This window comes from Hevea brasiliensis, chromosome 13 (genome assembly GCF_030052815.1).
Source record: "Hevea brasiliensis isolate MT/VB/25A 57/8 chromosome 13, ASM3005281v1, whole genome shotgun sequence".
In the NCBI taxonomy this organism is placed as follows: Eukaryota; Viridiplantae; Streptophyta; class Magnoliopsida; order Malpighiales; family Euphorbiaceae; genus Hevea; species Hevea brasiliensis.
The window spans coordinates 11,438,607-11,464,266 of NC_079505.1; the positions used below are offsets into that span (position 1 = coordinate 11,438,607).

General features: G+C 35.9%; 1 protein-coding gene across 2 annotated transcripts; it reads right to left on the reverse strand.

Annotated features, from left to right (window-relative positions):
• Positions 1–303: 303 nt before the first annotated feature.
• Positions 304–25,446, reverse strand: LOC110651282 (probable serine/threonine protein kinase IREH1). Of its 2 annotated transcripts, XM_058131789.1 has the most exons (18): positions 24,386–25,445; positions 12,494–12,558; positions 12,222–12,401; positions 10,751–12,130; positions 9,430–9,602; positions 8,990–9,233; positions 6,616–6,708; positions 6,394–6,534; positions 5,700–5,792; positions 4,196–4,400; positions 3,766–3,851; positions 2,442–2,530; positions 2,081–2,132; positions 1,914–1,970; positions 1,654–1,827; positions 1,479–1,556; positions 769–959; positions 304–678 (listed from the first exon to the last, which is right to left on the reverse strand). In XM_058131789.1, exons 1-17 carry the CDS (start codon positions 25,107–25,109, stop codon positions 876–878), a joined length of 3,918 nt encoding a protein of 1,305 aa, XP_057987772.1. In that variant the 5' UTR covers positions 25,110–25,445; the 3' UTR covers positions 304–678; positions 769–875. The 2 variants fall into 2 exon arrangements, with proteins under 2 accessions (XP_057987772.1, XP_057987773.1); XM_058131790.1 differs by lacking the exons at positions 5,700–5,792; positions 6,394–6,534; positions 6,616–6,708 and having other exon boundaries at positions 24,386–25,446.
• Positions 25,447–25,660: the final 214 nt, after the last annotated feature.

Here is a 25,660-nt window from a genome sequence, read left to right on the forward strand (position 1 = left end):
ACATGCGTAATATTTACCCGATTTGTTTTTTTACATAATTTTTATTAATCTTTCCTTTGGTTAACATTATTTTTTTTTTTTTTAATTTTTAAATGCTCCCAATTGTAAGGGTAATATTTTAGTCATCTCATGAGTTCCATGCAGGAGATTGCAAACTTGAAAGGCATGATGGAATGCTATCAAAGCCAAGGAAAAACATTTACTTTTCTATTGCAGTGCCAATTCTATGCAGGAATCTAAAAGCTGATGCAAAATTATAAAACCAACCTGTGAGGTCTCCAGTGTAAACCAAAAGAAAAATCATAAATCAAGGCTACCTGAGTTATATTTACGGAATGAGTTATATTTAACACAGTAACAGTAAGACTTGGTAATGATTTTCTAACTCAACTTTAATGATGGAAATGAAGCTCACAGAGTTTGATAAACATGTTACACTGAACTGAAACTGAAAACTCATAATGCCGGGATGTGTTCTCGTTGATATAAAAGCAAAAACCAGTAACACCATAGGTTAAGACTGTAAACCGACACTGCAGCATTAACTTTAACAATCCTCAGCTCAAACAAAAACAACTTGGACAATAAAATTGGAACCCCACAGTGTGGATCCATTACCTATAACGGGCAAAGAACACATCCCAAAGTAGTTCCATTCTTTCAAATTTTCTTCTATTTCTGCAAGAGAGCAAGACATTAAATTAAATTACCATGCGCTAGAATTAATCAAAAGATGGAACTCAAAAAACTCAAGACATGTGGTCATACATGTACAGGGTATACAAACAACACTGGCAATCATGCACCCTACAAAAGCCCAAATTCATCCAATGTCATAAAAACACAATTCTGGCTCTTGACAGGAGATACAGGGATCATGAATTAGGATTCGTAGATGGATCGTCCTTCCAACCCTTGGAGAGAAGATCATAGTTGATTGATGCAAGCTGGGAGAGATTCTAAAACCACAAGCAAAGAGAAAAGATGAAAAAACTGCACCATACATATTCAAGGAGAGAACTAACATACAAAACCACAAAATGAGTAAACACATTGTTGACTGAAATCCATTCCAAGATTTGTTAATTCTTATAAGCTAAAACATCGTCATAATCAATTAGATCATATACAATCATCGCAAAGTTAATTAGATGCCAATCTCATATATACAAAGCATTATTTCAGGCATTAAAGGTCAATTCTTTAAACCAAAGAACATTTTTAGCAGAGGTTGAATTGAGGCTAACCACAAGTTTGCAATATACCATAGGTTTTGCTCCCATGTTTATATTATCAATTAATTCCCCTGCTAGTAAAAGAAGATGTGCATCTGAAAAACCCTTGTTTTTTTTTCTCCCTCTCTTCATATAACTTAAAACTAAGATCTTATGCCAAAAATCCCAATAATGAGACAAAAACATTCAATTAGAGAAAAGCCATGGAGAAGTTAACCATGTGTTAGAGGTTAAAAAAAATACCTTAAATGAGAAATTACTAAATGAATAATTGAAAGATGAGCCAGACTCAAACTCTGCAAGACCCCCAAATTCATCTCCCTGTTTATCATTATATGCAAAGAGTAAAATTTTCCACTTGTATAAGAGGAATAAATGTAAATTTCCTGAGTTTAACCAGATTTTAGGACTAAAATACCACTTCATCTTGGCGATTGCTTAGGCAACTACTGCTGCCACTTAAACTGTCAGCATCACTGGAATACTCAAATTCACTGGCTGGATATACATGGTCATCTGAAGTATTCCATGAATAGCGACTTGTGAAGTAACTTGTATCAAGTGCACTCTCCGAACTGGGAACAAATGCAGCCTAAAGAGCAACAGATTCAAATGATGTGGTTACCCTAAAACCAATGTGCTTTAAGATTGCATGAAGTCTTTTTTATGCATACACACCTTCTGTCTGGCAAGCGTGTCCCAGTTAATATTCTTAAAGAATACATGCTGCTTCACCTGGATCATAGTTCTGCTTCTATTATTGCAATGTCTAATAAAATTACAAAAACACAAGCCTAATATGCACAAGGCTCAAAATGAAAACAACAAATGGGAACTAGGGTTACCTCAGAAGCTCCTCCAGCTCCAAGTCTCTGATGAGGATCTTCTGTTAATAATCTGGAGACTGATGATATTAGAAACTCTAGAATTAACAAATATCAATCATTATCTAAGAAACCTATCTCAGGTAAAAAATTTCAGCATGTGATACCAATGAGGATTAGCAGTATGTCAAATAAATAACAAGATGTTCCAAAAAGATCTCAGTTGATTGCCAAAGAATACACAAGGGATTTCATTTAACAACAAAATCAGTTGGTAGCAATGTCCTTATCACATGTAGATGATAAAACCAATCAAACAAAACACAAATTACAGGAACCACAATATTTTAAAATTCTCAGGTATAACTGACAGCTAGTTTACCTATCAATTAGATCCAGCGCTTCAGGGCTCATTTCTTCAGGCACCCGCGGCCATGGTATCTTACGGTTGAGAATATTATCAAATATTATCTAGAAGCAAAAGAGAAAATAAGAATGCAACAATAGAAAGAGAACTGAATTAAAACTCGACATAAATACACACAAATCAACACAATAAAATTATGGGAGTATATCACTATTTCTAAGAATTCCATTAAGGTACAAGGCCAGCACAGCAGTAAGAGAGGAGCTTGACATAAACCTCAGTCAATGGCATTCACAGGAATGTATATCTACCAGAATTGTTGTGATTTTAAACTTGGGCCACCCAAGGCTCAACATAGTATTTCCATTTGTAAAAAATTCTTATGTTTGAGACTTGAAATAATTTTTTACTTCCATTACCAGATCTATACATCAAGGCTACAACTCCCTAAAGAAACATTTATAAAATAAAAATAAGAAAAGAATAATTGGAATTGAAACAAATTGCAGTTCCAGCCAATGGAAAACCCGTTATCAGAAATGGTTGAAAAAGAAATGTGGCAGACAGATCAATCAACAAAACAGAGTTGATTCTCACCACAAAACCATTACATCCATTTTCCACCAAAATAACATCTGTGATAGGCTCATAAATTATAATATCACTATCCAGTTACCAAAACCATATAACAGTTGTACCATTCAAATTTTTCCACTGGAAAGTGAAAACACACTGCAAATCGTTGAACGCTAGCCTACATGTCAATCCCAACATACACAAAATCCACTGAACAATATTGTATAGACCACTAATCATAGCATCAGAAAAAAAACTTTACCACAATATTTAATTGTTTACATTTAACTTGCATTTCTCTTCCAAAATATTCTGCAACGAACCATCTAAAATATTTTTAGAGCAGTACACATTGAATATAGAAAAAAAAGTGGAACAGGAGAAGTGGCATGTTAAACTGTTATACAACTTCCACACACAAAAAGTCAGCTTGCACCATGTCCTTGTTACCAGGATACTAAACCATGGAAAGAACAAAGCAAAATAAAAAATAGAAGTGAAATAAATTAAGAGAAAAGATAGAAACTAGGACTTCATAATTTAAATTCCCCAAGTTTGATGTTCAGAGAATGTACATATTAAAGAAACCTTAACAAAAACAAAAGCAAATGAAGCAAGTACATATATATAATTTAAGGAAAAAAAAAGACCAGAGGAAGAAGATCATCACCAAAGGAAAAATCAGAATCACCAAAAAGCAAACCCAATAAAGTATAGCAACAATGAATTAGAGATAGATCAGAATCAGAAGCAAGAGATTGACCTGTGGATGCTCAGCATTAAATGGTGGAATACCAACAAGCAGCTCAAATAGGATAACACCAACTGACCACCAATCTGCAGTTGTGCCTGAGAAAAATATATAGTGAAGTCAATTTCCAGTACATCAATGTGATAAGCAAAAGGGGATAAAAAGGAGGTGGGGAGGGAAGAAAAGCTTTGGGCATCAGTAATTGATATCATTGTGGATTCGAAATTGAAATAAATTGATTTCTAAGCATCTTAGTCCAACAAAGCCTTGAAGTAAAACCTATTTAACCCATTACCAATAATTTTCCCACTTGGTCAAGCCTCAAAGCAGAGATTTTTTTTTTTTTAACGACCAAAGTTTATACAACTAATCTATCGTCAGACTTGCCAAAAAGTAAGATAAAGACAATCATAGCACCTTTAAAAATAAAATCTATACAAACCATGTCCTGTTCCCAAAAGTATCTCAGGTGCCAAATAGTCTGGTGTACCCACTGCTGAACGTTTCTTCCGTCTTTCCTGCTGATCCTCAGAAGTGGATAGTTGTGGTTCATCATCCCCAAGCATAGATGTCCCACTAACCGCTGGACCAGATAAATCATCAGTGCTGTTGATGAGACCAACCTTGGAAAGACCAAAGTCCGTCAACTGTTCAGAAAGAATGTGAACCTTCATCAGTCTTCTAAGGATATTTTGATTCTGTAAAAAAGCTTGAAGCAGGATAAGGGCTTATAATTTCCCCATCATTCAATTTTTACCTCTTGTTCCTCCAAATACTCAAGATAGAGGTTATAAAGTACTTAAAACCTTTCAATAGCATGTGAAAGGAATTCATTTCTAAGTGCAACTAAGACTCTTCCCCTCATACCATCCGAAATAATGCTTTTTAAGGCAAGAAATTTAATTGCACCATTCCTAAACAATATCATTTAAAAAATTGCATATTAGTTTTTCCCATTGATAGATTAAATAATTTTCCAATACATAAAATTCAATGCAGTTGGCTGCACCTTGAATGACTATAATGTATAACCATGGTTGCATAATATAGCCAGTCTCAAGCTTGGATAAAAGAAAAGAGTTGTGGAAGGTGATAGCTAGTGTAAAGTGTTTCCCATCTGTATGATGTGATCCCAAATGAGCATAATGCTGGGGCATTCCCTATAAGCAGCATCCTAAAAGTATAGCCCTAAATTAAAATGAAGGAAAATTCTCTCTGTAGATGACTATAACTAGACTAGATTAGTTGAAATGAGTTAATTATGAAAGTGATTGCACTTGAATGTGTAATCCTTTGCCTACCTTCTTTTCTCTTTTCTAGCGCCCTTTTTGCTCTCCATTGAGCAGTTACTAATGCCCCACCCTGCCTCATCTTATTACTCTTAGATATAAGAATGCCACATTCACATAAATTAAGCTTCAACCTTATAACTATCACAACGGAAGCCTAGATAGCAACTCACCTTAAGTTTAAAATTAAGCATCTACTAAGAGGAATATTGACACACGCATACAGGTGGGGTGACAACTAGATTATGTTGTAGATTACATCCAACCAGAACTAAATACTCCTAAATTTACAGCTCAAATCACTATTTTCAGCCTGAATTGTAGCTATTGCAGCACAATAATCTTGTTTACTTTGTCTGGTTTTAAACCAAAACACATTCAACTATCTCTAAAGCTTCTGGAAAATTTGCTGAAACAGTGTTGCAATAACAGCTAATACAACAAGCTTTAAAATTCAGTTTCTTGCTTCCAAATGTCCTACATCACACCTGGACTGCTAAAGTTTCAGCATAAAAACACAATGAAATACTGAGGAATAAGCTATTAATGATAATTAATTATAATCCATATTTCAAACAACTGATTGGCATTAAAATGTCAAACTCCTATTGCTCATCAATAAGAGGTAGCAGAATTTGAAAAAGAATATGGAGTTACCTTGATATGACCATCATGTGCAATCAACAGATTATCGGGCTTCAAATCACGATGAACCACATGGAGGGAATGTAGATATTCCAAAGCAAGCACCTTAAAGCAAGTATCCTCAAATTTACAGGCTGCACCATAATGTAATAAGGTTTGTATGGGTGGGCCTATTTCCACATCCATGCTTATTATATCCACAACCTCAATATCTAATTGGACCAGAACACACTCATTTTTCTTCATGTTCTTCCCTTCTCCCCCTCTATTTCTCAAATTCAAAGGTCCTCCTTTCCATCTCCTATTTATTCTTTCTTTCAATACTAATGGCCTTTTAAAATTAGCAAATTAGGAATGAATTCAAAGTTCGAACTTCAAATATTAACATGTCTTTCCCCTTTGTTATTTTGTGATTTTCTCGGCCAAATTTTTTGAATATCCACTTCCTTAGGGGCATAATGAAATGAAGCAAAACTTTTCTTTTATCAACATTGACCTTGATCCAGTACCTAATTTGGAAAAGTTTCAAAAATCTGCTCTTCAAATAGGAGAATAAGAAATGGGCCATAAGAAAGAAAGATATTTCAATAAGAGTATTTTAGTCTATCATTTTAATTATTTTTATGAGGTTGTGGCATTAGTCATTTAGATTGTGGAAATAGCTTCACCTTTTTTGTATTTACGAAAAGGCCAAAGAGAAACTTACAACTTCAGCAATGTATATGCGAGCAACATCTTCATCTAAGCAGCCCAAATTTCTCAACAAAGAATACAGATCTCCTCCATTCAAATACTCCATCACAAGATACAAATTCTCACGACAAGTAAACGAATAAAAGAATCGAACCTGACAAGTTCACATTAATGTGAGAATGGATAAGCAAATCTCAATGCATGACCAAATGCTATGCAAGCTAGACCTGCTCACCACAAAAGGATTGCGAACTGAAATTAAAATATCCCGTTCTGCAAGTATACTTTCAACAGCATTCTTACGAATCATGTCAGCCTTTTTAAGAACCTGTGACAAATGCATAAGTATACAATTCAGTTTGTATTAGATTTCTCCTCCAACAGAAAATGAGAGAGAGAGAGAGAGAGAGAGAGAGAGAGAGAGAGAGAGGATGGAAGAGTCAATAAATTGAACACTGATTAAATTAGATATCATATTTGCCTTTATTTTTCTTCTCTGAATTTGCCAAGGATTTTTAAATTATGCTATGATTATTGCTATGTCACTTTGGTTTTCTTTTCTTGTACTTTTACAACAAAATACTCTTTAAATTTTCATTATGAAGATATCTTTGTGTAGCGCAGTGTTGTCAAGAGGCGCCTGGGCACCAAGGCAAAATCCAGGCACCTCGCCTAGGAGGCCTCCAAGCGAGGTGCCTTCAACTAGGCGAGACATCACCAGGCACCCCCAAGCGAGAAAAAAGTGAGAAATTAAAAAAAAATTTGAGAAAGAGAAAAGCTGACCTGATTTGTTTTCACCTTTTGGCCCACACAATGACTAAAGAATTAGGATTTTGAGTTTGTATGACATAATGAATGAAATTGAACAAAGCATCTAAAATTGTAAATTATATTATGTGTTTTATGGTTTTTGCTTTAACATTTTGTGTTATTAGAGGAATGCTTTTGATCTTCAAACTTAAAACATATACTATACTATGAAATAAGAATATGAAATTGGAAATTTATTGATTGTGTAATATGTTAGACTTTTTTACATTGTATTGTTTTTGAAATGATATGAATGAAATTGAACAATGCATTTAAAATTTTAAATTGGAAATTTATATTATGTGTTTTATGGTTTTTGCTTTAACATTTTGTGTTATTAAGGAGATTGAAGTGGTTTGGTCATGTGAAGCGTAGACATACAGAAACTCTAGTTAGACAAGTAGAGCACATTGAGTTAGATGATAGAAAGAAAAGAAGGGGTAGACCTAAACTGACTTGGAGGAGAATACTACAACATGACCTAGAAGTATTACACATTTCTAAGGATTTAACCCAAAATCGTTTAGAGTGGAAAAAGAGAATCCATATAGTCGACCCCAATAAATTTTTGAAATAAAGGTTTAGTTGAGTTGAGTGGAGGAATGCTTTTGATCTTCAAACTTAAAACATATACTATATTATGAAATATGAATATGAAATTGGCAATTTATTGATTTTGTAATATGTTAGACTTTTTTACATTGTATATTTAATTATTTATTATTTTAGAATAAATTAGTGCCTCATCTCACTCAGGCGAGCGCCTAGCGCCTCAGGTGATGGAGGACCTTCTCACCTTAAGGATGCCTAGCACTTTTGACAACACTGGTGTAGTGTGTACTTTCTTTTTCTGCGTACTTTCTTTTTCTTGCTCCCTTTGCTCTTCATATTTACACCTTTTCCTTCTGTTTCTCTTTTAGTTCCGCTGCTAGCAACCCAAAAGCCAAAGGCTATTATTCTTTGTTTGCTTCCATCAACCTTAAAATTTAATCTATTGCCTAACCATTACTTATCCTACATACCAATATATTTTCCACATCTTTGCTACTGCTCAATCCAATAAAATCAAACCCAAACTTTGACAATTTGCTACCACTAGAAGCCAATTCTCAAATTCCAGCCACTCTTTACTCCCATACCTTACCTACCCTTTCTTTCTAAATTTCAAACCCTAAAATCTCCAGTTGTCTAAGCCCCTGGCCCACCATAAAAGCTCAACTAAACAAATTTCCCATCTACTCACAACAAACACAAATCAGACAACTTTAAGCTGAGACTCTGTTTAAATTGGTTCATAGTTGCTATCAGCATTCAGCAATAGAGAACTATAAACAAAATATAATAAACATATGTTGAAGTCTTGACATGCCATGGGCACTCAATTTCACTCTTATCCTGAAAATATTATTAATTAGATTATTTAATTAATTCAACTCCTTTAAATGATAGAAACTTTCAAACTGAATCAACAGAATAAGCAGAAAGAAATATAAAGTTTTAGCAACGTTTAGCAGAACATAGTCGTTCACTGAAACATGTATTTCAGGCCAGTCCCTCAGGAATTAGCCACTTCCAGTATCTCTAGGTAGCAAAGACAATTTGTATCTTTAGATATCAAAAATATGAGATATCTTGTATCGTGAGGTCACTTTATGTTTTCTAGAGCATTTATCTTAATTATTGATGTATATGCACACAGAATAATCATCAGCGATTTTGACAAGTCAAAGCAGGTCCATGCAATCATACTATTATATATAGACCAGACTCTGATTCCAAAAATCAACAAAACTAGGTACCTTGATGGCAAACAGATCTCCTGTTGTTCTCTTTTTAGCCAAGAAGACCCGTCCAAATGCCCCACGACTGATTGGTTTTATTATCTCAAAATCATCTATTGAGGTGCGGTCCTTAGAATATATAGGGCTTGTTCTCAAGCTCTGAACCACGTCATCTTCCAAGGGAGCATCTTCATCTATTACAGTACTTGTTATATCAACCCTTTCATCTTCTACAAGTTCACAAAGCTGCAAATACTTCTCCCTGAAAAATCAAAGCTCATTACAAATCAAGCGAGGGAAATTAACAACTTTAATGAGAAGTGAAAGCAAATAGAAATTTGCATAAGAATGCCAAGGTAACTTTGAATTGCAAGCCAAATATGAACTGCACAGTGCATTAGATGTGCTCCACTAGTTTACCATTAAATTTGTCTAAAATATAGAAGAATCTTACCCACCTGATAAGCTTTTCAATGCGTGTTCCAAAAGTCTCAACTGTAAGAGCATCAAACTTTCGGCGGTCAATGACAACCCTCAAATCTTCAAGACAAGTAAGCAAGTAAGGCATTGAATTGTCATCATCTAAAGGTGTATTTGCTACGCATCTAGCAATATCGGCAAGTTCATTCATCTGCATCATAGAAACAGGAATTTATGCAACAATGAAACTTATTCACAAAGTCAGCATTTAGCACCAGTAAGAAACCATGCCATGTCAAGGCTACAAACGTCCATTTCCCTTTCAAACATCAACTTGCTGCAAGGATTTTCTGGCCCCTTTTACAACCATGGGACAAACAAAGAGTCAAACTCATTGGTTTTCTTTAAACATGCCAAGAAAAGTCTCTCAAGCATTTTCTTTCAGCTGTCTTTAAATTTATCCTCCATTTGTTTCATGAAAAATATATTTCTGAAAAACATTTTCTGACATTTGGGCACTTAGAAAAATTGGTCAGCAGAAAAAGTTTCCTAGTCCAAGGGAAAACCAATACATTTCCAAGGACAAGGACTGAAAAAGGAATCACTTTTTGGATTTTTAACAAACCTACTGAAAAGTAAGGTACTTGTTAAAAAATACTACATGTAGCGTACACATAAGTCTACCAACCACCATTAGTCATCCTTGACCATCACAAGGCCATCAATGACAACCACAACATTAACATTTTTTATGCAAAATTTTCTCATAGTCAATAATAAATAGAAAAATAAGTTCATATAAGTGTGAGCATTTCCATACACTTATATTTCAAAGTGAATTAATATTTTCCTTAGTTATTTAAACAACAGAAAATGCTTCCATGTTCATTTTCAATATTGCAACCAAACAACAAAAAATACATTATTTTCTCAGAAATGATTTTTTTAGAACATAGTTTACACAAAAAAGTTGCTTCTTGCATAGACCAAGTCCATTATCAACCAAAGGCACAAATGTGTGGCACCCACATGCAAAATAGGCAGGTCTCACTATTGACCAGGTCTAAGCAAGAAATTTCCTATTTCTGCAAAACAAACAGAGCCCTATTGACTGTTGCTTTTCCTTTTTCATTGTTGGCCCACTTCTACAAGCATGTGAAAATTTTAAGCTAGAGTGAACTATAATGAACATTGAGGATGGAATTTTAAGCCATAAAAGAAAAATCAAATATTATACTGCTGCAGAAACAAATTATATAAAGACATGTATGTATCTTTCTAGATAGATAGGTGGATTTTGGCAACGGTTGCTATTTGTTTATCACTAGAAAGAAGAGAATAACCAAATTACACAAATACCTGTGCAATGTCATCATTCTCAGAAAATGCAACCTTCCCTGCCAGGAGCAAGTCTATGTGACTGCTCCTTGGTGTCAATAATGGAGATCTCGGAGTCATGCTACCTGCCGATGATGTGGCCACTCCTTGATCTGATTTTGGACCAAAACGGGTTTTACATGACATAGAGGGCAAACCCTTCAGGTCATCCATAAAAATACAATTATCAGATTCAGGGAAACAGTCAAGCATGTCCTCTGAACCTCTCCTGGACCAATCACTGAGTTTTGGAGAGAGAACATCAGACTCTTCAGTCACACTGGAATTTGATACTTTGGCAACATCTGGGCTTCCTACTCCATGTTGGATATCCTTCTGAGCAAAGGACTCTATCATCTTCTCAAGGGCTTCAGAAATTCTGACAAGACGTTCATTCACCCTTAGACCCTTCTGATCACAACAATCAGCAATTGCACAAATTCTCGAATGGTCTTCGACATGTGAAGTTGGAACCTCCTCCTCACAAATGCGACAAATTATTGAACTCTCATCAGAAACATTCTGTTGATCACCCCAATAGCCCCAGGAAACCTTGTGTTGGTGCTTTGTAGAATGTTCATGTGAATCTTTGGCTGTAGGAAGCTCTGAAAGCTTAGTGGCAATTAGATCTGCATCAGAAACTGCTTTCCTATTTTTCAACATTTTCAAAGGTTCAACCCTGCTATCACTGAGTTCCTTTGAAGATGCAACTTCCTTCATGTTTTTTGCTGCTGGAGATGGGAGTTTCTTCCACGAAGACATCCGATCCCAGCCCCCAGGAGAATCCATGTTCTTTGAACTGCCATCAGCAGTAGAGAGTGAACTCCCTTGCAGTAGAACCTGGTCTCTGTTCCAATCCAAGCCATGCTGCTCTTGACTATAAGATTTCTTCGCAGAGGCAGCAATTGATGACTTATCAGCACTAGAACTTTTCCCTTCCCTTCCAATGCCCAGAGGAATATGTTTATCAGCAGAATGCAGAAGCCTAGATTGGCGAAGCTGAAAAACATTTTCATCCTCAGCCAGCCCACTTTCTTTGTGAAATTGCAACAGCCTTGTGCACCTTGTAAGAATGAAAAGTATTCGGGTATGAAGTTGCTTCAGCATTCCTGGGGGAAGTTCTTGGCGCCTATCATCCAATTCTTGGACTATGCCTTCGCATTGAAGCCAGAACTCACTGGGTGATGTCATAGCACAACTACGAGCTAAAACCAACAAGTCCTCAATGGTTTCCTGCCATTCAGGATGACTTTCTGCATTTTTTTCAAGGATTCCAACCAGATCCGCTGCAAAGAGAGCTAAATCAGAATTCACTTCTTCCTTTGCTTTGTCAAATTTTGCCCGTATAACAACCAAGATCTCCTGCATAAAACAGCAAGTTGATTCAGAAGGTGAAAATTTTTCTCAAGCACAATTCAACATCCAGTGGGATATAAAGTAAATGGTTACTTGCCTCCAAGTTATTTCGCCCTCGAGGCTTCCAAAATGGGAAAGGCCGAAAACCTTTTGAATTTAATTCATGGGAGAAACTTTTGACATCAGCAGGAAACCTCTTTCTAGGTGCACTAGTCACTCGGAGTATAGCTTGAAAACGGGGAGATTCAGACTCCTTTGGGTTTTCACAGTCATAAGTCTAGAAAAGCAAATATTTGATGAGAATGAATGAAAAAAAAATTAAGGAGAAGTGAATTTACTACGCGAATTAACACAATCTTTTACTGATACCTCTGCTGTGAAAACATCCGAACTTCTCAAGCCTCCTGAATGACCCCATGAAGACTTATGTTGACCTGTCAAGGAAGTTCAAGCTATTTTATCATAAATGAAACAAAACAAAATTGCTAATTATCTGAACTTTTCCATTATATCAAACGACTATGTTTCTAATTTAACGGTCCATTTGGATACATGTGAATTTAAAGTGACTGAATTTCGATTTGAGTTTCAATAAAAAATCATATAAATTTCAACATAATGTCAAATTCAAATCCCTCATCATTTGAAATTCACATCTATCCAAACAGAGCCTGATCTAACTAGAATGGTATTTCAGCCATTGTATACCTCCAACCCAACTCCGCCTAAGTAATTTGTACTTAGCCGGTCCCAAGCCCGGATAACGAAGGAGGGTTATGGTAGGTGACAACCAGCATAAAAATTTCATCACACCTTATGATATGGATCTTATGATATAAACGTTGGGGAGCCCTCTACTTACGACGCGCTACATCGGAGCTCGGGTGTAGTGAAAAATATGCAATGGTGTAGGGTATTCACCGAAAGTGACGCGCCATGCCGGTGCACGGGTGTAGTGTTAAATGAGCAAGGGTTCCCACATCATGGACGGGGTGTGGGTAAAGAAGTTAGTCCATAGGACAGATAGTAAAACAGATAGTGGAACAGAATACAAGATAAGCATAGAGAACAATAGAAGATACCATGGAAGGAGATCAATTAAGAAGGAACAGGATAGAAGAAGAATCAGGATTGGTACTTGGCATATTGGATCACTTACAGGAAAATTAATAGAGTTTGTAGATACCTTGGAAAGGAGAAGAATGAATATTGCTTGCATTCAGGAGACTAAATGGGTAGGAGAGAAAAGCAAGAAAGTGGGTATTCAGGATACAAATTGTGGTTTACCGGAGAGGAGAGGAACAAGAACGAAGTGGGCATAATCATAGACAAGATATTGAAAGATGTCGTTGTTATGGAAAGTCAATCACTGTATTATTTCTGCATTCTGTATTCCTATTTAGGATTTCTTATTTAAGATTTCTTCCTAATTAGTAAAACACAATTATAGGAATCAATTGTATATATATATCCATGTACAGATTAATTGAAATTAAGGAGAATCATCTCTTTCTACATGGTATCAGAGCAGGTCATCTATCTAGGGTGACTTTGTTCTCATCACCCAGCTCAGGAGAGACTTTGGCCGCCGACCGGCCGTTTCGACTCCGATCAACATCGCCGACGTCGCCTTAACCCCCTCATTCCACCACTGTGCTGTTGCCTGATCCAGTACAACATTAAAGGACTTCTGAGGTTTGGCTCTCAAATCCCATTTCGATATTTGTTCGATATTTGTGATTTTGGATTATTTTGCAGCTGTAAGCACTTTGGATTAGAATTTCGGTTAGTTTTCTCTGTCTCAACAAATGGCAGACAATATGAATGTTATTTCTGATGTGATTCCGGTGATGATTAAGATCACGGAACACAAACTTAATGGTTCGAATTACCTGGAGAGGAGTAAGACTGTTAGGGTCTATTTGCATAGCATTGATAAGGATGATCACCTTACTAAAGATCCACCTACGGATGATACACCACAAACTTGGCTAAGGGAGGATGCTCGGTTGTTTTTGCAGCTTCGGAACTCGATTCACAGTGAGGTAATTAGTTTAATTAATCACTGTGAATTTATTAAGGAATTGATGTATTACTTAGATTTTCTGTATTCTGGTAAAGGGAATATCTCCAGTATTTATGATGTTTGCAAGGCATTCTACCGTGCTGAGAAAGAGGATAAATCTCTCACGGCTTATTTTATGGATTTTAAACGGGTATATGAGGAAGTTAATGTATTGTTGCATTTTAGTCCTGATGTGAAAGTTCAGCAGGCCCAACGAGAGCAACTGGTCATTATGAGTTTTTCTGTGTCTTCCTTGAGTATGAGATGCTAAATCTGATTCTCTCGGTTCAATATTTCCTCTTTGCATGAAACGTTCACACGGGTCCTTCGTGCAGAGTACCCAATCTTCACACCGCCAAGAGTATCATATTAGTCAGAATCCAAATGGACAACAGAGTAATAGAAGAGAAAGTAGAGGAGGAATTACAGGCAACAGAAGTAATCAGCGTAATGGAGAGGCTAGTTCTAATCAAGACTCAAGAGGAGTCATTTGTTATTATTGCCATAAACCTGGCCATACAAAAAATAATTGTCCACAACTTCAGAGGAAAAATCAGCGATCACAGATGGCAAATATGGCAGCAGAGGATTCTACAATATCTTCCTCTGAGAAAACTATTTTGGTATCTGCAGAGGATTTTGCACAGTTTTTCGATGTGCATCTTTAAAGCCTACGGTTCCACATCGCTGCGATGTTGAGTCAGGTAAATCCACTACATGCCTTGTGTCTTCCTCATCCAAATGGGTTATTGATTCTGGTGCAACAAATCACATGACAGATAATTCTAGTCTTCTATCTGCTTTTCAGTCTAATCTCACTTCCTCTACTGTTATTTTAGCTGATGGTTCTACTTCTTGTGTCATGGGTTCTGGAACAGCGAACCTGACTTCGTCAATTTCTTTGTAACCTGTTTTGTGTCTATCAAAATTCTCTTTTAATCTACTTTCTGTTAGTAAACTTACTCGTACCTTAAATTGTTCTGTTTTTTTTTTCCTAATCAGTATTTGTTTCAGGATCTTACGACGAAGCAGATTATTAGTAGAGGACGTGAGTCAGGTGGTCTATACATTCTGGAAAATCATGTACCGCGGTCGCTTGTTTGCTCCAGTACCTTAACACCTCTTGAAGCTCATTGTAGATTGGGTCATCCTTCTTTGTCTACTATGAAGAAACTGTGTCCTCAGTTTCAGCCTTTATTAGTACTAGAATGTGAATCGTGTCAGTTTGCAAAACATCATCGTTTGCCTTCTGTGTCTAGAGTCAATAAATGGGCTTCATCCCCTTTTGAGTTAGTTCATTCTGATGTTTGAGGTCTTTGTTCTGTTACTTCTAAAACTGGATTTCGTTATTTTGTTACTTTTGTTGATGATTACTCTCGTGTTACTTGGTTATATTTAATGAAGAATCGTTCTAAGTTATTTTCTATCTTTTGTGTCTTTTGTAATGAAACCAAAACTCAATTTAATATTTCTGTACGCATATTAAGAAGTGACAATGCCAAAGAATACTTTTCAGCACAATTTCAGTCTTATATGACACAAAATGGCATTCTTCATCAGTCTTCCTGTGTGGATACCCCATCCCAAAATGAAGTGGCCGAAAGAAAAAATCGACATCTTCTTGAGATAACTCGTGCTCTTCTTTTTCAGATGAAAGTTATTAAACACTTTTGGGCGGATGCAGTTTCTACGGTATGTTTTTTGATCAATCGTATGCCGTCTTCTATCCTTAATGGGGACATTCCTTATACTACTTTGTTTCCTACAAAATCTTTATTCCCTGTTGAACCCCGTATTTTTATTGTACCTGTTTTGTGCGTGATGTTCGTCCACAGGTTACTAAATTGAATTCAAAGTCTCTCAAATGTGTCTTCCTTGAGTACTCCCGGCTACAAAAAGGGTACCGCTATTTCTCTCCTACTCTTAATCGTTATCTTGTTTCTGCAGATGTCACATTTTTTTAGTCCACTCCATTTTTTCCTCAATCATCTGTGTATGAGAGTAGGGGAGGAGGATGATCTCTTAATATATACTGTCCAACCAATGTCTAGTCCTCTCCCACAGCCTGTTCCTTCTGTCTCTAGACCTACTTGACCTCCCATTGTTCATGTTTATTCCAGGAGATTGGAGATTCCTGACTCAAATCCTCCACCAGCTACTTCGTTAGGAGATCCTGTACCTTATACTGATCATGATTCTGATCTAAGCTTACCCATTGCTCTTCGTAAAGGTAAACGTTCATGTACTTACCCTATCTCTTCTTTTGTTTCTTATTATCAATTGTCTTCTTGTTCTCGGTGTTTTATTACTTCTTTAGACTCTGTTCCTATCCCTAATCCTGTTGGTGAGGCACTGTCTCATCTTGGCTGGTGTGCTGCTATGAAAGAGGAAATGGAGGCTTTAGATGCTAATGGTACATGGGAACTGTTGCCTTTGCCCACTGGTAAGAAAACTATTGATTGCAAATGGGTATTTACAGTAAAGGTAAATCATGATTGTTCTATGGCTAGGTTAAAAGCACGCCTTGTAGCAAAAGGATATGCTCAGACATATGGGGTTGATTACTCTGACACTTTTTCTCCTGTAGCTAAACTTACTTCTGTTCGCTTGTTTATCTCTTTAGTAGCTACATATGATTGGCCCTTGCACCAATTAGATATCAAGAATACTTTTCTTCATGGTTATCTTCAAGAGGAGGTGTATATGGAGCAACCATCTGGGTTTGTTGCTCAGGGAGAGTTGGGTAAAGTTTGTAGGCTTTAGAAGTCTCTTTACGGCTTGAAACAAAGTCTTAGGGCTTGGTTTGGGAGATTCAGTGAAGCAGTACAGGAATTTGGTATGCAAAAGAGTAAATGTGATCACTCAGTATTTTATAGGCAATCTGAGCCTGGTCTAATTTTCCTAGTAGTCTATGTGGATGACATTGTCATCACTAGGAGTGACTCTGCAGGTATTTCATCTCTTAAAACCTTCCTCCAAACCCAGTTTCAGATCAAAGACTTGGGATTGTTAAAGTATTTCTTGGGTATTGAAGTTATGAAAAGTAAGAAGGGTATTTTCTTGTCTCAAAGAAAATATGTCCTCAATTTATTGACAGGGACAAGAAAATTAGGTGCTAAGCTTTGTAGTGCACCAATGACTCTAAATTTACAACTGTTAGCAGGGATAGTGAGTTGGTTGAAGATCCACAGAGATACAGGAGATTGGTAGGAAAATTAAACTACCTTACAGTCACTCGTCCTGACATTGCTTATGCCGTTATTGTGGTAAGTCAATTTATGTCTTCCCCAACTGTTGCTCATTGGGAAGCCCTGGGGCAAATCTTGTGTTATCTGAAGGGCGCTCCAGGAAGAGGTTTGTTATATGGTAATCATGGGCATTTGAATGTTAAATGTTTTTCAGATGCCGACTGGGCTGGATCTAAGGTTGACAGGAGGTCAACTACTGGATATTGCGTTTTTGTTGGAGGAAATTTGGTGTCTTGGAGAAGCAAGAAGCAGAGTGTAGTTTCTCTATTTATTGTTGAATCCGAATACAGAGCCATGGAACAATCAGTATGTGAGGTAATGTGGATACTTCAATTACTAGATGAGACAGGTTTTAAGACCTCCTTGCCTGCGAAATTGTGGTGTGATAATCAAGCTGCTCTCCATATTGCTTCTAATCCGGTGTTTCATGAGCGGACCAAACATATTTGATTGTCACTTTGTTCGTGAAAAGATTCAACAACAGATCATCTCAACAGGACACATCAAAACTAGAGAGCAGTTATGAGATATTTTCACAAAAGCTCTGAATGGAGCTAGGATTGACTACATTTGTAACAAGTTGAGCATGATTAACATCTATACTCCAACTTGAGGGAGAGTGATATGAAAAGTCAATCACTATATTATTTCTCTGTATATTATGTATTCTATATTCCTATTTAGGATTTCTTATTTAAGATTTCTTCCTAATTAGTAGAACACAATTATAGGAATCAATTGTATATATATACCCATGTACAGATTAATTGAAATTAAGAAGAATCATCTCTTTCTACAGTCGTAATAGCTGTGAAAAGAGTAGGAGATAGAATTATACTAGTAAAGCTAGTACTAGAAGGAGAAATAATAAATGTAATTAGTGCTTATACCCCACAAATAGGACTTGATAATGAGAGTAAACAAAGGTTTTAGGAAGATATAGATGATCTAATGCAAAGCATACCGAATGAAGAAAATATTTTCATCGGTGGAGATTTGAAAGGAAATGTAGAAAGTGATAGGCAAGGTTATGAGACTATTCATTGATGTTTTGGTTTTGGTTGCAGAAATGAGGAGGGAAAAAGTATCCTAAATTTTGCTATGGCGTACGACCTAATACTAACAAATACCTACTTTATAAAAAGGGAATCACATTTAGTGACTTTCAAAAGTGGACAACATAGAAACCAAATTGACTTCCTTTTAACTAGGAAGACAAATAGATCTCCATGCAAGGATTGCAAGGTCATTCCGAAAGAGGTTTTAACAAGTCAACATCGGTTAGTGGTCTTGGATGTTAAGTTTAGGAACATTCAAGTAAGGCTAGAAAAAATATTGTAGCTCGAACAAAGTGGTGGGAGTTCAAATGAGTAAAGCAAGTGAAGTTCAAAATTGAGCTTCTCGAGTTCGAAGCATGGAAGCTGGATGTGGAGGCCAATGATATGCGGATACAGATGGCATCAACGATTAAAGAAGTAGCTAGAAAAGTACTTGAAGAGTCTAGAAGATATGTACCACCCTCAAAAGAAAGATGGTGGTGGAATGAGGAAGTACAAAAGGCAGTAAAGGAAAAGAGGGAATGGTATAAGAAATTATTTCAGTGTCATAACAATGAGGCGTATGAACAGTACAAGATAGCAAAGAAAGAAGCAAAAAAGGCAGTTAGTCAAGCAAGAGCGTAGACCTTTGAAAAGTTATATGAGAAATTTGGAACTAAAGAGAGAGAGAGTTATTTATAGATTAGTAAGGATGAGAGAAAAGAAATATCAAGATCTCAATCAACTTAGGTGCATTAAGGATGAAGAAAAAGTGTTAGTAAAAGATGGGGACATTAAAGAAAGATGGAGAAATTATTTTGATGATCTCTTTAATGTTAGTCAAAGTTGTAATAGTGTGAATATAGACTACAGAGCAATAGAAAAGAATGCAAATTATACTAGAAGGATTAGATCTTCAGAAGTAAAAGAAGCACTTAAGAGAATGAAAGTGGATAAAACCTGTGGACCCGATGGAATACCAATTGAAATATGGAAGTGTTTAAGATATATGGGAGTGACATGGTTAACTAAATTATTTAATAAAATTCTAAACTCAAGGAAAATGCCTGATGATTGGAAGAGGAGTATTTTAGTACCTATTTTTAAAAACAAGGGATACATACAGAGTTACTCAAACTATAGAAAAATTAAATTCATGAGCCGTACTATGAAGTTGTAAGAGAGAGTTGTGGAACATCGACTACATCATGACACTTCTATCTCTCCCAATCAATTTGGCTTCATGCCAGGTCATTCAACTATGGAAGTGATTTTTCTCATTAGAAGCTTGATGATGAAATATAGATTGACGGACAAATATAGAGATGTAAAGAAAGATCTACATATGGTTTTTATTGATTTGAAAAACGCTTATGATACTGTTCCAAGAGATGTCTTATAGAGAGTGTTAGAATAAAAAATGGTATCTATTAGGTACATACAAGTATTAAAAGATATGTATGAAGAAGCAACTACTATTGTGCACACAGTGGGAAGGGACAAGAGATTTTCCTATCTTAGTTGAATTACACCAACGTTCAACTGTAAGCCCTTACCTTTTTAGATTAGTTCTAGATGAATTGACGAAACATATACAAGAGAGTATCCATTGGTGCATGATGTTTGCGGATGATATAATTCTGATAGATGACACCTGAGAAGGAGTCAATAAAAAGTTAGAGCTTTGGAGAAATACTTTAGAGTCAAAGGGCTTTAAGTTAAGTAGAATGAAGACAGAATACATGCATTGCAAGTTCAGTGAAGGCCGAACTGGTGATAGGGAAGGAGTTAGTTTGGATGGAGTGGTATTGCCCCAAAGTAATCACTTCAAGTATCTCAGCTCAATCCTTCAAGTAGATGAGGGATATGAGGAGAATGTTAGTCATAGGATTAAAGCCGGATGGTTGAAGTAGAGACGTGCCACAGAAGTTTTATGTGATCGCAAGATTCCCAATAAGTTAAAAGGAAAATTTTACCGTACAGCCATACGACCAGCCATATTATATGGTAGTGAGTGTTAGGCAATGAAGGAGTCATATGTGTCTAAGATAAGAGTTGCGGAGATGAAAATATTAAGGTGGATCATGGATGAGTGGCCATACTAGACTAGATAAAGTCCGTAATAAGAGTATTAGAGAAAAGAAAGGAGTGGTGCCAATTAAGGATAAGTTGTGAAAATGGAGATTGAGGTGGTTTGGTCATGTGAAGCGTAAACATACGGAGGCTCTAATCAGACAAGTAGAGCACATTGGGTTAGAGGATAGAAAGAAAAGAAGGGGTAGACCTAAACTGACTTGGAGGAGAGTAGTACAACATGACCTAGAAGCATTACACATTTCCGAGGATTTAGCCAAAAATCGTTTAGAGTGGAGAAAGAAAATCCATATAGCCGATCCCAATAAATTTTTGGGATAAAGGCTTAGTTGAGTTGAGTTTTGAGAGTATTCCTCTACCCCTTTCACTTTGTGGGCACTGACAAAAGATGGTTTGATGGAAATTGGAATGGCAGATAAAAAGCAATTTCACTCATACAGCATCCATTCACTTTTTCACACTAATTTGTTGTTGAAAACTATATTGCACTCACATCAAATGATCAAGTATCAACTTGAAGATCCTAGCAGCAGTCTATGGAAAAATAAAGGTAACGGCGGAAGAAACAGCATTCATTGACAATAAGACTTGAGACCCCAACTTTTATGCACAAGAGAAGCTATGTCCATATGTAGCATCAACACTTGGTCATACTAAAGCAAGCTTGTTTTATGATCCTATTAAAATATTAGAGAAGGAATATTTGACCAGTTCAACATATGTAAATATAGCATTTGCACCTTCACATCCTAGTTTTCAAGAATTCAACATTAACACAAATATGTATATACAAACATTCATGATTATATTCTGTGCTAGTAGTCTAGTACCCTTTAAATGTACAATGCTTCATAACCTAATTGTTGTCAAATCAGAAAGAGTATACAAACAGCAAAACACACTCAAACAACCAAAAAGTACAAGGATCATTACTGCCAACTTGCATAATGCAACTTAACTATTCAATCAAAGATTGTATACCCCAAAACAGAGAAAGTACTAAAAAGTCACTCAACCTAAAAGCTCAAACATCCTCAATTAAAAACTAGAGCTTCTACATTGAATGGTTCTCTAATAAATAGGATGTTAGAAAAGAATGAAACTTGCCAGAGAACACACAGCTTTTGCAGAACATAGTAATGCATATCATATATTGATCCATATTCCATAACCATTCTTAAAAACGACCATTGAAATCTGTCTACTTTAGATTTTTTCACTCCTAGTATTTTCTAGGTTTACCATGCTACTAATCACAATAAACTACCCTGATACTGTCTTTGTATATTTACTTATTAAAATGTCATGATGGATAGATGTATACAGGGAAGCATCAAGCATCTTAAAAAGGTCACCTAAACAAAATCAAAAAAAAAAAAAGGAAAATTCAATAGTGAATACAAATAACAAGAGAAGAGAGAATCCATAATCCTCTATTTTATCTCCAATTATCAAATGCCCAAACCCCATACATTTTTATCTCCAATGATTAAATGCTCAAATTTATACCCAACTCCCAACTTAAAGATTTAGGCATGACCCATTTTGAATCCTTGATAAAGCAAATAAAAAAAAGCAAAATTCTGTAGCAACCTAACAGTGTAAAATATGATGATCAACTGTCTCCCATTTTTTTACACACAACAACTCATTACACATGCATGTCTATGACAATCTAGAACTCATTACCCAACAAATTTAACCTCCACAACAATTGTTCAAAATCTTTCTTTAACAACACAATATCATAGGCATTTCCCAAGGCTGGCTTTGTTTAAAAGCCAGATTTTTTTTTATATAGCTCAACCTATCTAACAGGGAGAGTGAATCTTCCATTTTACCAAATGAAACAACACTTCTCTTTTATAAATTCTATATAATAGAATAATCTACAAGATAAATATTTATTTAATATAAATAACAATATTATTTGACATAAAATATAAATATAGAATATAATTCTAATATAAAATATAGAACAAGTTGAAAGGAAAATTTTACCGTACAACCATACGACCGGCTCTGTTATATGGTAGTGAGTGTTGGGCACTGAAAGAGTCATATGCGTCTAAGATAATAGTTGCAGAGATGAGAATGTTAAAGTGGATGAGTGGCCATACTAGATTAGATAAAGTCCATAATGAGAGTATTAGAGAAAAGGTAGAAGTGGTGTCAATTGAAGATAAGTTGAGAGAAGGGAGATTGAGAGGGTTTGGTCATGTGAAGCGTAGACATACGGAGGCTCCAGCTAGGAGCACGTTAGGTTAGAGGATAGAAAGAAAAAAATGGGTAGACCTAAATTGACTTGGAGGAGAGTAGTACAACATGACCTATAAGCATTACACATTTTTTAGGATCTAACCCAAAATCGTTTAGAGTGGAGAAAGCGAATCTATATAGCCGACCCCAAATCTTTGGGATAAAGGCTTAGTTGAGTTGAGTATAAAATATAGAACAAATATTGAATAAAAATATAATATATAAAATTAAAATAAGTATAAAATATATGAATATATAAAATAAACTTTAAAAAAAAAACTCACCTTATTTATTGATTCTATGTGATCTAATATTTCTATCAAGCATATAAGTTCTATTTTAATGCTTCAAACTTATCGAAATCCATTAAAAATGCCTTCTAACCTTCTCATTAGCAAGTGAAAGGGGGAAATAAGCATAGAATAAATGGGCAAATCTGATAAACTTCACTCAATGAGATATTTTCTAACAAAGAGAGCCAACCTTCCTTGGTCCAGATTTTGAACTTCTCTTGGTTTAAAAAATTTAAACATAAATTCCTACATTTAAACTTTAAGAACTATCTTCATAGATATCCTAAAAGGACTGAAGTTTTCTATATAAAATAAAACAAATACACAACTATGGTGCTGGACCTGCTGGTTAAGTTTTCTAATACACACAACTCCATTTCTGTATCACATTATCACTTTAAACTAGTTCGGATCATAATGAGCCATTAAGTATGACTGCTTCCAATCAAACTCAAATACCTAATGCATGCATCTTATCAATATCAAAAAGACTTTACTCATAGAATTGGACAAAAAGAACTAGCAGCTTGTTTTCAGGCTTTCCCATGATAAATAGATCAAAGTGCAAGGCACTAAACTTCACCACATAAAAACCTTTTATAGACCTTTCAAACGTGATTAATTGCAACTCACCAAGAAATTCTATGTTTTGAATCACCTAAATTCTAGCCTTAGAGGGCATAAGTGCTAAACCTTACTTGGAAAAAAGGATATGATAATTGTTGCCAGGAATTCTGATGTACTAGGGATTAACAAATACCCAACTATCAATGTTCATTATTTTGAATGACAATAATCTTCTTTATCAAAATTACTGGGGGGAACCAGCATAGACACACCCTTTAGAATAAATAGGCCAAAGTCCATGGTAAAGACCCACCCATAGCGCCAATTGAATATGAAGCTACAGCTTTTAATTATGAAAAAGAAAAAGCACTTTATCCTCGTAAACCTCATAAAAACCAAAGCACAAATCAGATTATCATCTTCCATCCACTATTTCAAGCAAAAGCAATTTGATTAGAGAAACGATCATCTTCTGTGTTCACTAAGCCATCAATACTGGACACCTATATAAATGCCAGAGGTAACAATGTTCCCAATGAAAGGTTCCCCTAGCCTCAAAGACCAAATATGAAATCAGTAAGTTCTACTAAGTGTTATAAAACAAGCACATGCAAGTTCTCTCGATCTAGACAAGATATTACTATAACCAGTAAGCAAGTATAATTGAATCCTACAAATTAATCAAATGGCAATATTACCTGCCTCTGTCGATGATTCCCCATTCCGCATCTGCGACCTTGCCTGCAAATTCGGACTTACCTCTCCAGGATGGACAGTTCCAGGAGAAATCATGCTATCCCAGTTGTGGTCATTATCACCCACACCACTCCGCTGAAATTCCATCATCCTACTCTCTCCCATTATCTCTTTCTTCTTCCCTGCCCCAGAACATGAACTTGAACTCCCCCCTCCACCCCCAACAACACCATCACAAGGCTTGGATAAGTTACTGGACCCCAGCACCCCCGACCCCTTATCCCCTCTAAAACTGAAAAAGCTCTCCTGCGGCAACGGCCCCGATCTCGTCTTTATCCTGTTCAAACCTAAAGATGATGCCAATATCGGAGACACAGAAGACGCCGCTGCAGCGGCGGTGTCCTTCCCATCCACCGCCCTCGCAGCTGCAGCCTTCTTAGAGCCAGAATTGGACAAACCCAGCCTACCCGGCGACTGAGAAGCACTTTCCTTACCTTTCAAAGAGTCCTTCTTGACTCCGTCCTTAACTTGCGTTTGTCTACAAGCTGCAGCAGCAAAACCGGAATTATGGGCAGTGGGACTTTCATCTTTAGATGAAGATTTAGGCTTTTTCTTATCGGACCCAATCGGAGAATTGGAACCGACGGATCGAGGGCTGTCGGTTCCATCAGGGCTAGAAGCGCCAGATTTTTTAGAAGAGAAGAAGAGTTTGTTCTTGAAGACCATTAGAATTTACTATCCCTTTACAAAAAATGAGTTCAGGGTTTGATTAATTAAAGGGTTTTACTTTTACTTTCCTTTTCTTCTTCTTCTTCTTCTTCTTCTTTTTCTTCTTCGGCCCTAGCATAGATGAAGCACGGCTAAGACTGCTAACAGAGTAACATTAGAAATGGTATTTCTAGAGAGAGAAAAATAAATGGTTGAATTTACAGAGAAAGTGAGACAGTATCCGTTGAATGAAGTTGTTGACGTTGAAGTGTGAGAGAGGTTGGGTTGAAATTGAAGCAAAAATGGAAGAGAAGAAGAGCAGATGTTGTCTGAATAGGAAAAAGAACGAAAGTAAAAATCAAATTGAATCAAAACAGACAAATCAAAATTTTGTAATAAATCAAACCAAATCAATTCAATTAGATTCATTAACTTGAGCTTTGATTTTGGCTTTTTTACTGAATTTATTTTAATTTCAATTATATTTCATATTTTTAACTATAATTAATAATAATTAAATAAAAAATAAAGTATTCAATTAAGTTTGATTTTACTAGTAAATTTTTTCA